The sequence below is a fragment of the Ostrea edulis genome, chromosome 6 (assembly GCF_947568905.1).
Source record: "Ostrea edulis chromosome 6, xbOstEdul1.1, whole genome shotgun sequence".
NCBI classification, from domain to species: Eukaryota; Metazoa; Mollusca; class Bivalvia; order Ostreida; family Ostreidae; genus Ostrea; species Ostrea edulis.
In genome coordinates this window covers 69,997,410-70,011,152 of record NC_079169.1, presented here as the reverse complement: position 1 = coordinate 70,011,152, position 13,743 = coordinate 69,997,410, and the positions used below count along the sequence as shown (strand labels likewise).

Here is a 13,743-nt window from a genome sequence, read left to right as displayed (position 1 = left end):
GTATGTAAAGAACGGCCTAACAATTGGTATGAAGTACGCCAGACAGCATTCAACCTAACGACAGATTGTATTTGCAAATAAGAGCAATTTAAAGACCATGGAATTTGTGAAATGCTGATTTCAAACGAGACTGTTGAAACCCCCAAAACACATATTTTGTATTTTTCCCGAATTGAGGCCAATTTTTCATATTCAATTAATGCGCGCGCCAGTAAATATGTCGTCACAAAGTAAATTTTGTTCAACCTTTTGCAGCATGCTATAATCCACACGACCTTGACTGCATTGGAGATTATTTATCTGTCTTTGATATCGTGGATTATATCCGAGGTATAGTAGAGCATATTTAATTCTTATATAATATATATAAACGTATTGATGAAAAAATGTCTTCAAATATAATTTAATGGAAGTTAAAAGCAATTTAGAAATCAAGATATTGCTACAATGACATTTGCAATAAATATGTAATTTGGCTGTGTTATTAGTTCATCTGAGCTATATACTCAAGTGGGCTTTTCTGATCACCTGTTGTCCGTCCGTCTGTCTGTCTTATCCTTTCTACTACTTCTCCAGAACCACAAGGCCTATTTCAACCAAACTTGCCATTAATCATCATTAGGTAAAAAGGATTCAAAATTACATACCAGAATGATTAGAACATTTTATGTGAATAAGTAATATATAATATCGCATTTTCTATATAGTTTTTTGTGTTATTTGCCTATGATATGGTAAATATTTTCTGAAAGGTTAGATTTTGAACTTTCTGAAAAGGTAATTCAATAAGTTATTTTTGTTGCCATGACAACAAAAACTGAGTAATACCGTAGGAATTCATCTTAAAAGTTACATTTAAGCTTCTTCTACTATAGATAGGAAGTAAATGGTGATAATGAAATCAAAACAATATCATAAAATATGGAAAATGTTGAGCGGACAACTTTTATGGTACGAGATATTTCCGAGATGACACAATTGCCACAGATATTATAAGTGGCCAGTTTGTATAATGTTTTCTCGTTGTCAATTTGCAGATCTACTTGTACGCAAATCACTGTTGTAAATCATTTTTCTCTGTATGATGGTCGAATAATAGATTAAAACAAAGATATTATATTCGAATTAATGATTTACTTGGTCAAATAAGCATTGACCTGTTCATTTTGAAATACATTTCTCACTGGGGAAAAGGGGGATTGTTTCATTGCTTGATCCGCCTTTCAGCAAAGCAAACAAAAAAAATCATACGTTACATTTTACTACATGATGTTAATCACATTGACATGTGGATCGCGATTTGTTACTTCCTTTATGTTGGCCTATTAGCGAAAACGTTGCATGCAAGATTAAGTTTTCATAGAGTAGAAATTTTCACAGAGTTAAAAACCGCAAAATATTGCATTTTCTGATATTTGAAGACTTACTGGGCCTAAACAATGCAACTTTCCGTATTTCCTCACTCTGTCGGAGATGAGCGACTTTAAAGTCGATCTCTAAAAGGCTGCGAAATACGCATTGCATGCATAATCTACACATATTTTCTGTCATGACAAACTTCACCTTCGATACAATATTTTGATAAATAGGCTAGGCTCCGTACAACTAAGATTAAAGATGGCAACTATCACAGCTAGACGCTTCGTCGTTGTTGCTAAGTGAATCATTGCTTGGCTCAGTTGACTTGTATTGTTTCGAGTTTATATACATTTTGATAAACGAGTGTTAGTATCTTTGTTTCCTACATTAAATTATAAGAAATGACTTTAATTCTGGGGCAAATCATACGAGCATCATCTGGCTTGGGTCAGTTTACGCTTTTTTATAATCCGCTTCGCATAAAAGTTTTTTAATGCATATATAGTGAATTTTTTTTAAAATCTCTTTTCTCAAGAGCGACTAGTCATATTATATTCCAAGCACCCCCAGGTAGTGCTGATTCACCTTTGTGTAATTTGTTGAGGAGGTTGGATGAGGCCATAATTTGGGATCAAAGTTTTATATGTGGATACATCATAAAAAGTCTTTAAAAATCGTCTTATGAAAGGTAAAGATAACAAACAGTGATTAATCTCATAACTCCTATAAGTAATACAAAATAGAGAGTTGGGCAAACACGGACCCCTGGATATACCAGAGGTGGGATCAGGTGCTTAGGAGGAGTAAACATCCCCTGTCGACCGGTCACACTAGCCGTGAGCTCTATATCTTGATCAGGTAAACGGAGATATCCCAATCTAATTAAAATCAGATTTCTTAGATCCGTGCCATATACTCTGCGTAAGTATAGCGATTGTGGGCGTATCCTAGGATCTGATTTTAATTAGATTGGGGGGTATCCGTAGTCAAGATCAGTGTGCTACAAACGGCCTAACATTCGGTATGAAACACAATGATAGACCCTGCTGTATTGGCAAACTTGATCGTTATCACGACCATGGAATTTGCGAAATGCTGACTTTAAACGAGACTGTTGAAACCCCATTACCATCAACTTGACAGTAGCTTGCCTCGATTTAAAAACAACCATACACAGAGCAAGCTCTTGCGTATCGAATCAGTTGAGAAATATAAACTCCATATGCAGGTAATAATGGAATATTGCTACATAAATATGGGAAGTTGAAGATGGAGAAGCTGAAATCTTACCGTTTGTCATACAGTTGAGTTGTTAGTTTGCCGTTATTATCTACTTTGTAGATAGTATGAAGCAGAAGTGGACGACTCTGTAGCGTCTTTTATTTCGAGTTCGCTGGGATATATCGAATCGACATATGAATGAAAGTTTTAATTGTTAATAGATAAAACGTCGTCGATATATCTAAATGTCGAATTGAAGGCCACACAACAAGATATTTTTTATCTCACGTAGAAGTTTTTGAATAAATTCTGCTTCATATGAATATAAAAACAGGTCAGGTAACAAAGGGGCACAATTCGTGCCCATGGGAATTCCGACAGACTGTTGGAAGATCTGATCACCAAAGACCACAAAGATATTGTCAATGAGTAACTCTAGCATATTTTTTATTTCAACTTCAGAGTACTTGTGTGTGGAATCAGAGTGGTGTTTAACAAAGTAATTTTTTGGATGATTGATCACTAGATATGAATATTTCCGTTTTCCATTTTTGTTGAAGAAGCAACTGTCTATGATTTCAGAAATTGTAGTCTTTAATTTATCGTAAGGATTGAAGTGCGGATTTAAATGTTTTGAAGTCATTGCTCCCAAAGACATGGCATCGGTGAAAACACAATAGCAGTTACATTGGAAATTTTATGTGGGAATATATAGGGAAATCATTCAAAGGGTTCTCAGAAGTATCACGGCCATGATTATTGATATTTAAAAGATGTCAAATATCCTGAGCTAATTAAGATTCAACTTCATTTAACTCTTGACTTCGGAGGAGGATAGGATGGGACATCAACAGGGTATCAAACTTTTACAGAGGATAGGTCTTTTTAAAATCTTATCACCAAAAGTAACGTGGCCAGGATTAGCCATCTATCGATATGCAAGCACCCATGGGTTTTCTTTAAATCAATGTCCTGGGGGGTACAATACAGATTCAATTGAAGATTTACATGAGAATGTATGGGAGAAAATGTTATTTTTTGGTTTGCTGCATGTAAAATTTCACATACATAAATATAGGGGATATAAGGCGTCCCTATCTTATGTTGATTCAAGTTGGATAATGTTACATGTATGGTTCCAGTTGGGATTGGTGGGGTCATAATATGAGTTTAAACATTTCACGTTCATAAAGAGAGTAAACATCTGATGAAGAACAGGACCAGGTTAGCTCAGGTGATTGCTGTGACCCATGAATCTCTTGTTTCAGACTTATTACTCCACAGAGCAGGATTATATGCTAGCACACGACGCTGCATCGTCACAAATGAATTGGAGAGAAGACAGAGATAAATGGTTCAGTTTCTTTGAAAAGGTGAGGATCCGGAAAATCATGTTTTTATATATAAAGGAAATGAAATACTATGTACTTGTATCAAATGAGAGTGATTTTTATTAAACCATTTTCTGATGAAATGTATATACAATGCTTGTCAAGCCTTCGGACATCTCTCAGGAATCTTGAAAAGAAGAGAATCGCAAAAGCAGGCCACGGTTAATAATTTATACACAGAGTATATAGCCAATGCTTGCAGTGCTGTACTATTCAACTCGTCAAACTGTCAGATCTAAATTTCATTACCACTTTGAAAGTTGGTATGAAAGAAGTTGGTTGAATCTGATAGGACACTGAGTGCGTGAAAAAAACATAAATGAAAATGATTACTTTCATCTACATTACATTTTGATGTGCACTGTGTTGTTGTTAGAACATGATTTTTATACGCCCGTCGAAGACGGGACGTATTATGGTATGGCGTCGTCCGTCTGTCCGTCTGTCTGTCCGCCTGTCCGAACCTTGTGGGCAGGATACAGACTGAACCATAAGCCCTAGGACTTTACAACTTGGTACATTTGATCACCATGATTAGAGGAAGATGCCTATTGTTTTTCAAGGTCAGAAGTCAAAGGTCAAGGTCGTAGTATCACTTATTAGGAAAACCTTGTGGGCAGGATACAAACCGAACTGTAAGCTCCAGGATATTATAACTTGGTATATTTGATCACCATGATGAGAGGAAGATGCCTATTGTTTTTCAAGGTCAAAGGTCAAGGTCGTAGCATCACTTTTTAGGAAAACCTTGTGGGCAGGATACAAACCAAACCGTAAGCTCCAGGATATTATAACATGGTATATTTGATCATCATGATGAGAGGAAGGTGCCTATTGTGTTTCAAGGTCAGAGGTCAAAGGTCAAGGTTGTAGTATCACTTATTACGAAAACCTTGTGGGCAGGATACAAACCGAACCGTAAGCTCCAGGATATTATAACTTGGTATATTTGATCATCATGATGAGAGGAAGGTGCCTATTGTTTTTCAAGGTCAGAGGTCAAAGGTCAAGGTCGTAGTATCACTTATTAGGAAAACCTTGTGGACAGGATACAAACCGAACCGTAAGCTCCAGGATATTATAACTTGGTATATTTGATCACCATGATGAGAGGAAGATGCCTATTGTTTTTCAAGGTCAAAGGTCAAGGTCGTAGTATCACTTATTAGGAAAACCTTGTGGGCAGGATACAAACCGAACCGTTAGCATATTTATGAATTAGCGCATTCTAAGGCTATCCCTCTTTATATATTGATATCCATTTCTACAAGCATAATAATGAATTAGCTCACAGAGGACAGTGCTAACTTCACTAAAATATGAATCCCACTAAAATATGTTTTCCTTGAGCAAAATCTACGAGCGTATTATGCCACGTTGGCGTTGCTCTTGTTAGATATTGTTATTTCTAAATACTTTATTCTTTACAGCTGGAATGTTGCAGTGTGACTGGAAAGCAAACAATTGGCGGGACCATAGGATACAATGGATACACCTGTTGGTATAGCACAGGCTGTCTAGATGTCATCCAGAATTTCACCACAACTTACGGCAGTTATTACATTGTCATAATATCTGTCAACATTATCACAAGCGTTAGTATTTTTGCAAGATCATTGCAAATATAACAGTCTACACCTCAGAAATTAGTTAAGGGTTGTTAAAGACAATTTTCTACTTAAGAAAACAGGTTGCTTGTCATCACATGTATCAAATGAATTGATAAGAGAGCCATGTTTTTTTTATAGTTAGTGGCCGTGGGTGTCACTGAGTACATGTACAGGACTGTCGTCATCAAAGACGTCACAGACAAGAAAATGACCAAATGTGGTAATGGGATGTTCGGAGAGCTTCACAAATTCTTCCTGTCACTTTGGCGAAGGTAAATAATTAATCTGTGGACAATGACGACAATCGCATGTGAAGCAATCATAGTATGTAACTGACATTATAGCACGCCGGTTAATTAAACATCACCGGTGAATGCAAGTTGTTATCTATCAAGGCAAGTGATATAAAACAATCGGGTGTAATATTTCAATTGTATCGTTAGATTCTCGGTGTACCGGGGGAAAATGTTTTCACATTTATTTCAAGACTTTGGAAACATACAGATCTTTTATTTTATTTTTCAGAAATAAAATCATATGGATGTCGGGGATTTTGAAGATTTTTGATTTCGTAAGCATATTGTGTTCTAATTATCTCATATCATTACCTAATCTACTATGTGAATTGATATTACATAATTTTTTTTCTGTTTCCAACTTTAATCAGAGAAAGGTACACAAAATGAGCAGGGTGAAACATTTCATCACGTGACCTACTATTACCCGATCACGTGATGAACTGTTTCTCGGTTACGTGAGAAACTATTGCACGATTAGCAGATTAGGTAATAAAACAATTAGTTCATGCCTACTCGGGAAACAGTCAAAACTATTGTACCTCGGTAGTGGTGAAGGCCTGCGGCCTCAGACATCAGTTTCCTTGGTTTTCGCCACTACCCCGGAGCAATAGTTTTGACTGTTTCCCAAGTAGGCATGAAATAATTGTATAATGAAAAGTCAGGTAAATCGGACTACAAACAAACCAGTGTTATAAATATCTTTAATGTAATAGTACTTGTAATGCATATTACGATCAATATATACTACTCAAAATTTGATAAGGATCATAGATATTTTTCTTTTTAATAAATTAATAACTGCAAAACTGGCAATATTGTGTCCAAGTGAAATAAAAAACGTCTCAACAAACTTGCACGTGCATTTCATGCCATGGAAAATACGTTTCTCATCACAGTTTATGCTTTTGCTACCATTGCACGATTTTCACTCAGGCATCGGTGTCTGATTCTTTCTAAAATTTCAAACTCACTTGAGTGTTTACACTACGTTTATCAACGCAAAGCCCCCTCAACGTGTAAGGCGTCGCCTGACGACAGAACAACTGGGCAGATGTATTGGAATGCTTGACGCTGGCTATTCACAACGTGGCGTTGCAAATGTACTAAACGTCAGCCAGAGCGTTGTAAATAGGGCCTGGAACTGACAGCAAACTTTTGGTACAGCAGCACGACATGGGGGTGGTCGTCAGAGGTCGACAACCCAACGCCAAGACCATTTTGTGGCTCTTCAGTCACGACGCCATCCCTTCTGGACAGCAACCAGCCTACGTAACGACCTCCTGAACGCCTCGGGGGTGAATGTGTCCACTCAGACGATACGGAATCGGCTTCACAATGCAGGTCTCAACTCGAGAAGGGCATGTGTTCGAGTCCCTCTGACTGTTCGACACCGACGGGAGCGATTGGACTGGGCTGAAGATCATGTCCCTTGGACACAGAACGATTGGGTTCAAGTTCTGTTCACCGATGAGTCCAGGTATTGTTTGGACTTTACAGACAGGAGGCACCGAGTGTGGCGACGACAACGTGAACGTTTCCATGATGCCAACATCAGTGAACATGACCGTTATGGTGGTGGTTCCATCATGGTCTGGGGTGGAATCAGCAGGGATGGAAGAACAGATCGGCATGTCCTGGAGAGAGGAACAATGACAGTGGTGCGGTACCGGGATGAGATCCTCGATGTTTACGTCAGACCCTACGCTGGTGATGTTGGCCCTGAGTTCATCCTGATGGATGATAACGCCCATAACGATGAGGACCATCGCGCCAGGGTAGTGGAACAGTGCCTTCAGCAGGAGACAATTGTCCGTATGGACTGGCCAGCGCGCTCGCCGGACTTGAACCCGATTGAGCATGTATGGAACATGCTGCAGGTTGCCCTTTCACACTGTAGAGCACAACCCACAACATTGGCAGAGCTCGGAAACGACCTCGTGGAAGAGTGGAGCAACCTTCCCATTGGAAACATCCGGTTGCTTATTGACAGCATGGTTCGACGTTGTCGAACCGTCATTGATTCAAGAGGAGGCCATACCGGTATTGACACTTCATCGACTAAGTGTAATGATGGACTATCCCCAAAAACTGTGTAATTCTTTCTCTGGTTTGCTGTTAACTTTTTGTAATGATATGCCTTTTGGTGTTGTTATCAGATTTCAAGCATTCCGTATTGATAAAAGTTCATGCCGTTCAAGAATTTTCATTCATAACCTGAGTAAACACGTTTCTGAGTCAAATTCATGTCTTTTGTTATGTTAGTGGTAAATTACACACATATAACCTAGTGATCCTTATCAAATTTTGAGTAGTATAATATATTTCCATGTTTCCCGTCTATTGTAGATATACGAAGTGGCTTTAGGAACCTCTGTGCTAATACTGACGTTCAGCTGGCTTAGAGATTATTATTTGAAGGATGTCATTTGGAACATTTGGAAGGACGGCTTATCAATGGGATACTTGGAATATATCCTCACGGTTACTTTCTTGTGTGTTCTACTCGTCTCAATGGGTTTGAAAATGCTAAATTTTACGGCAATACATCAGAAGAAAAGGAACCTTATGATCACGGTAAGTACATGTTTAATGTTACCTGGATTGTTAGGTTGTGAGATTCTCTGATCGAAACCTCTCTGTCATTCAATTCGTCTATCTTTTTGTCGTCTCCCTCACTTATCATCATTTATAAAAACACCCAAAATGCTGGAGATGACGCTGTTTTCAGATATCCTCCCAGGACTCCCGGGACTGGTAGTTTATGTACATGGAACATGTATAATGAGTGGTGTTTTTTTAACCGTTGATGTACATGGAACATGTATAATGAATGGTGTTTTTCTGAACAGTTGATGTACATGGAACATGTATGATAAGTGGTGTTTTTCTGAACAGTTGATGTACTTGGAACATGTATAATGAATGGTGTTTTTCTGAACAGTTGATGTACATGGAACATGTATAATGAATGGTGTTTTTCTGAACAGTTGATGTACATGGAACATGTATAATGAATGGTGTTTTTCTGAACAGTTGATGTACATGGAACATGTATAATGAATGGTGTTTTTCTGAACAGTTGATGTACATAGAACATGTATAATGAATGATGTTTTTCTGAACAGTTGATGTACATGGAACATGTATAATGAATGGTGTTGTTCTGAACAGTTGATGTACATGAAACATGTATATTGAATATGGTGTTTTTCTAAATAGTTGATGTACATGGAACATGTATATGAGTGGTGTTTTTCTGAACAGTTGATGTACATGGAACATGTTGTTCTGAACAGTTGATGTACATGAAACATGTATATTGAATATGGTGTTGTTCTGAACAGTTGATGTACATGGAACATGTATATGAGTGGTGTTTTTCTGAACAGTTGATGTACATGGAACATGTATAATGAATGGTGTTTTTCTGAACAGTTGATGTACATGGAACATGTATAATGAATGGTGTTTTTCTGAACAGTTGATGTACATGCAACATGTATAATGAATGGTGTTTTTCTGAACAGTTGATGTACATGGAACATGTATAATGAGTGGTCTTTTCTGAACAAGAGGCCCACAGGCCATATCGATAAACTGTGTATTAGTATCACCAGCAACAGTATCAAACAAGATGTGTACTTTAAACTTAAATGTCCCCAGAAGTGACTTTACGGATGGAAGATTTTGCATAATATATCTAATTTGGACCAGTCTTAGAGTTAAAACCATTCGAAATTCACAATTTGGTACATCCTTTTCTGGGTTTTTTCCTAAATATGCATTTAGTTTTAGCCAACATAAAGACGTCTTTCAAATGATAAACACAATAATTACTATAATAATTTTGATCCCACGTGCACCCTGCAAGCAAAACCCTTACCCCTAGGATTATGAAATTTACAACTTTGGTAAAGGAATACCTACTCCTTTTTACTATTTATTTAGTTTTAATTTAGTGTCAATAGCATTAAAGAAGATATTATTTAAATGGTTTTTTGCATATACACCATATCTACCAAGTTTGATCCCATCCTGGAGTAAGAATCTGCACCCCGGGGATCATTAAATTTATTATTTTGATAGGCTTTCCTGCTCTACATCACTATGCAATCAAATTTTCTTAAAGATGTGCAGTTGTAGAGAAGAATGTTTTTTGATATTGTATGGAAGTTTTTACCCCACCCCCATGGTCCCGGGGGTGCAGAAGCCCGAAATTTACAAATTATGTCACCCTTGTCCCAAAGATGTTTTTGAATAAAAACCAATAGAATGGTGGTTATTAAGAAGTTTAAAATGTTCTATGGTTAACACATTTAATCACCGACCATTTTGGCAACACCCAGATACCAAAACCCCCCACTCCTGGGATCATCCAATGTACAACTGTAGTGAAGGACTACTTCTAGATATCCATTTAGTTTCAATTTAGTATCACTAGCACTACAGAAGGTATTTTTTTTTAAAAATAAACACTAAATACCAAGTTTGACACTATCCTGGGAGCATGAAATTTACAAGTGTGGTAGATGCTCTCTGCTCTACATGACTATGCAGTTAGTTTTTAGGGTTTTTTCTTCTTAGAAATGAGCGATTGTAGAGAGTATACATTTTGAAAATTAATAATTTTTGGCATTTTTGGCCCCGCCTTTAAAGATACTTCATACCAAATCTGAAAAGAATTGGAATGGTAATCATCAAGAAATTAAAAGTGTTCAATCGTTAACATCGACGGACGACGGACGCTGACCAATTTCAATAGGTCAATTGAGTTTACTAATGACTAAAGAGGTACAGGACTAAACTTTGCAAAAAGAATGATAAATTACCTCATATAGCAGATAGTCAGGTTTAAATCATGAAGCTGGAGCCTCAGGAGCCCAGAGATTTACATAGAGATAATCAGACAGATTAACATGATTAATAACAATCTGGTGTGGTTATGAGTCGATTTCTTCATACGATGGAACCTGGGGCCCATGGGAGAGGGTGTATTTACAAAGGGATGTGCTTAATTACGCATGAATAAAGCTATATAAATTTTTTTTAAAAATCTTTCGTCAACTTCAAATATTTATGTAGCAATATTCCATTATCACCTGTATATAGTTTGTATGTCTCTCAGATGATTCGAAAATAAGGACATGTTCTGCGTATGATCAGTTTTTAAATCGATGCAGGCTACTGACAAACAAGTTGATGGTACAGGGGTTTTAACATTCAGCCTTTCAAGATTGATCACTGTTGGTTCTCTTCACTTTTTCATGGAAAAGTGCAGACAAATAACAGTGATCACTTTGATAAATCATATAAAGAATATAAAGTAGGGCAAACGCGGATCCTTGGATATACCAAAGGTAGGATCAGGCGTCTAGGAGGAGAAAGCATCCCATGTTAACCAGTGACAGTGAACCATTGATCAAGTAAATGGAGTAATCCGTAGTCAAAGAGTGATCCTAATTTTCTGTTAGTGGGTTTTTGTTTGGTTTGGAGATACTTTTAACTTTCCAAAGATAAGAGGCAACATTTGGAATGTTTATGAACGCAGTAACTCAAGTGAACGTTTTGGGTCAAATGTTTCAAAATTCAAAATGTTTGTCTCACATTTAATGTTTTCATCATCGCTGGTCATTTAGAATTGTCATATTCACGAACTCTTATTCAAATCTGAAATAATGTGATACTGTCTTAAGATCTATGAATTCTAGATTTTTTTACGGAATACTTTGGATCGCCTGAAAAGTCCTATCCTTCTACTTTGAAAACTTCAACTACATGCCCAATTCATATACTGTCAAAACTCGCATATTTCATAGACCCAAGAAATTATATCCAAACGAAAGTGTAAAATAAAAAGGTGAAGATAATGAACAGTAATCAATCTCCCACAAAAAATACAAAATTTAGAGTCGGATAAACACAGATTTCTAGATATATCAGAGGTGGGATCAGGTGCCTAAGAGAAATAAGCATCCCCTGTCGACTGGTCACACCTGCTGTAAGCCTAATATCTTGATCGGGTAAACGGATCCGTAGTCAAAATCAATGTGTAAAGAACCGTCTCAATTGGTATGAAACAGGCCAGACAGCATTTTACCCAATGAAATGTTGTGTTGGAAATTAGATTGTTATAAAAATCATAAAATTTGAAAAATGCTGACTTTAAACGAGACTGTTGAAACTTCCGTCACATTAACTTATTTGTCAGCGCCTGTCTCAATTTGAAAAACTGATCATATTGTGAATTCGCGAAGGATGACCTACTCGAAATTAAACAATACAACACAAAATGAATATATATATTTTAATTTTTTTTTTCAGTACATGATCATCGAATTCTTCTTGCTGTTGATAGAAGTCATCATTTTCATATTTTTCATTTTTTTGATAAGGATGGTAAGTAGCGAATTCTATCACATAATCATAAAAATAACGGTTTAATTCGTATTGAAAGATAGATTTTGATATGGTCATAATCAAATTTGCAATATCTTTTTCAGCTATACTGCTGTTTAACCGGGAATGAGAGCTATCATTGTCATTTCTCAGATAGTGATCAAAGAAATACGGTAAATAATCATGATTAGAATTTTTATGACATATCATCGATTGACTAAATAGAATTTCAAATGAAGAAACAAGAACATGCATACTAATTTTGCATGTTCGTGCAAAATAGAACTTAGAAATTAATGCCACCCTTCTGAATTTAGTAGAATTGTTTGAATTTGTCCAGGGGTCCGTGTTTGCCCAACTATCTATTTTGTATTGCTTGTAGGAGTTATGAGATTGATTCCTGTTCGTTATCTTCACCTTTCATTATTATGCAATATTTTTAGTTGGTTACTTTAAATGGGGAAAACGTAACATCTCATTCAAAATGTGTTGATAAAAAAGAGAAATGCGTAAAAGTTATTTTTCACTGAATCTTTTTAAATAATGTTTTCATACCTAATAGTGAATTATCTGATCACTCCTTGCTACATTAAAACGCTATTGTTTACTGGATAGATATTCTATAGAATTTGAGGACAATAAAATGTGTTTTCATACAATCCTAAAATTTGTGTCTGTGAATTTAGATTGGTTTAAGTTGCACGTGATTCCGGCACCAATAGTCTATAGAATACACGGGTTATCGATAATTGATTGTGTTTTCTTTAAATGTAATCACCTTTTGAGAAATACCACGTCAGATTGATGTTCAGCGCAACGACGCTATTGAATCACTTGCAAAAGTTTTCAATGTTGCACAAAGCATATCATGTCTAGCTTTTGTAGCAGATGTCATCAGCACAGTTAACAAATGATGGTTATAGAGTAAGTAGACCATGCATAACGCCAGCACATGGTCGCTTCATCCGATTGCGTTATCTTTAAAAAATCTTACAGGTTGTATAATGTGAAACTTATACGGTACCAATTTTGATGCACCAGATGCACTTTTCGACAAATAATGTCTCTTCAGTGATGCTCAACTGAAATGTTTGAAATCCGAAATAACAGTAAACTTGCTAGAGGTATTTTAGGGGAAAACAGAGTGCCAAAAAGTCAAATTCGTCCAAGGATAAGAGCTATGCGTGAGGGGGATAATCCTTAATTTTGAAATGAATTTCTAAATTTTATCACAGCAATTAAATATACATCCGTATATTCAAGCTAGTAACGAAGTACTTAGCTACTGGGCTGTAAAGACCCTCGGGACTTACAGTCCACCAGCAGATACCTCGACCCAGGGGTCATAATGTAAAACTTATACGGTACCAATTTTGATGCACCAGATGATAATATTGAACTATTCCCCACTCATCCACCGTCTACTGTGTTTCAAAAACATAACGTTTATAGCATTTTCCTTCAACT

At 36.6% G+C, this 13,743-nt stretch overlaps 1 protein-coding gene across 1 annotated transcript in view; it reads left to right on the top strand.

Annotated features, from left to right (window-relative positions):
• Nucleotides 1-13,743, top strand: part of LOC125646958 (uncharacterized) — a 45,861-nt gene that overhangs the window by 7,953 nt on the left and 24,165 nt on the right. The window contains exons 4-11 of the mRNA XM_056140651.1: nucleotides 256-330; nucleotides 3,849-3,953; nucleotides 5,402-5,566; nucleotides 5,720-5,853; nucleotides 6,107-6,152; nucleotides 8,227-8,454; nucleotides 12,202-12,276; nucleotides 12,381-12,449. Coding sequence (XP_055996626.1) covers nucleotides 256-330; nucleotides 3,849-3,953; nucleotides 5,402-5,566; nucleotides 5,720-5,853; nucleotides 6,107-6,152; nucleotides 8,227-8,454; nucleotides 12,202-12,276; nucleotides 12,381-12,449 — 897 coding nt within the window. The remainder of the gene's footprint in view (nucleotides 1-255; nucleotides 331-3,848; nucleotides 3,954-5,401; nucleotides 5,567-5,719; nucleotides 5,854-6,106; nucleotides 6,153-8,226; nucleotides 8,455-12,201; nucleotides 12,277-12,380; nucleotides 12,450-13,743) is intronic.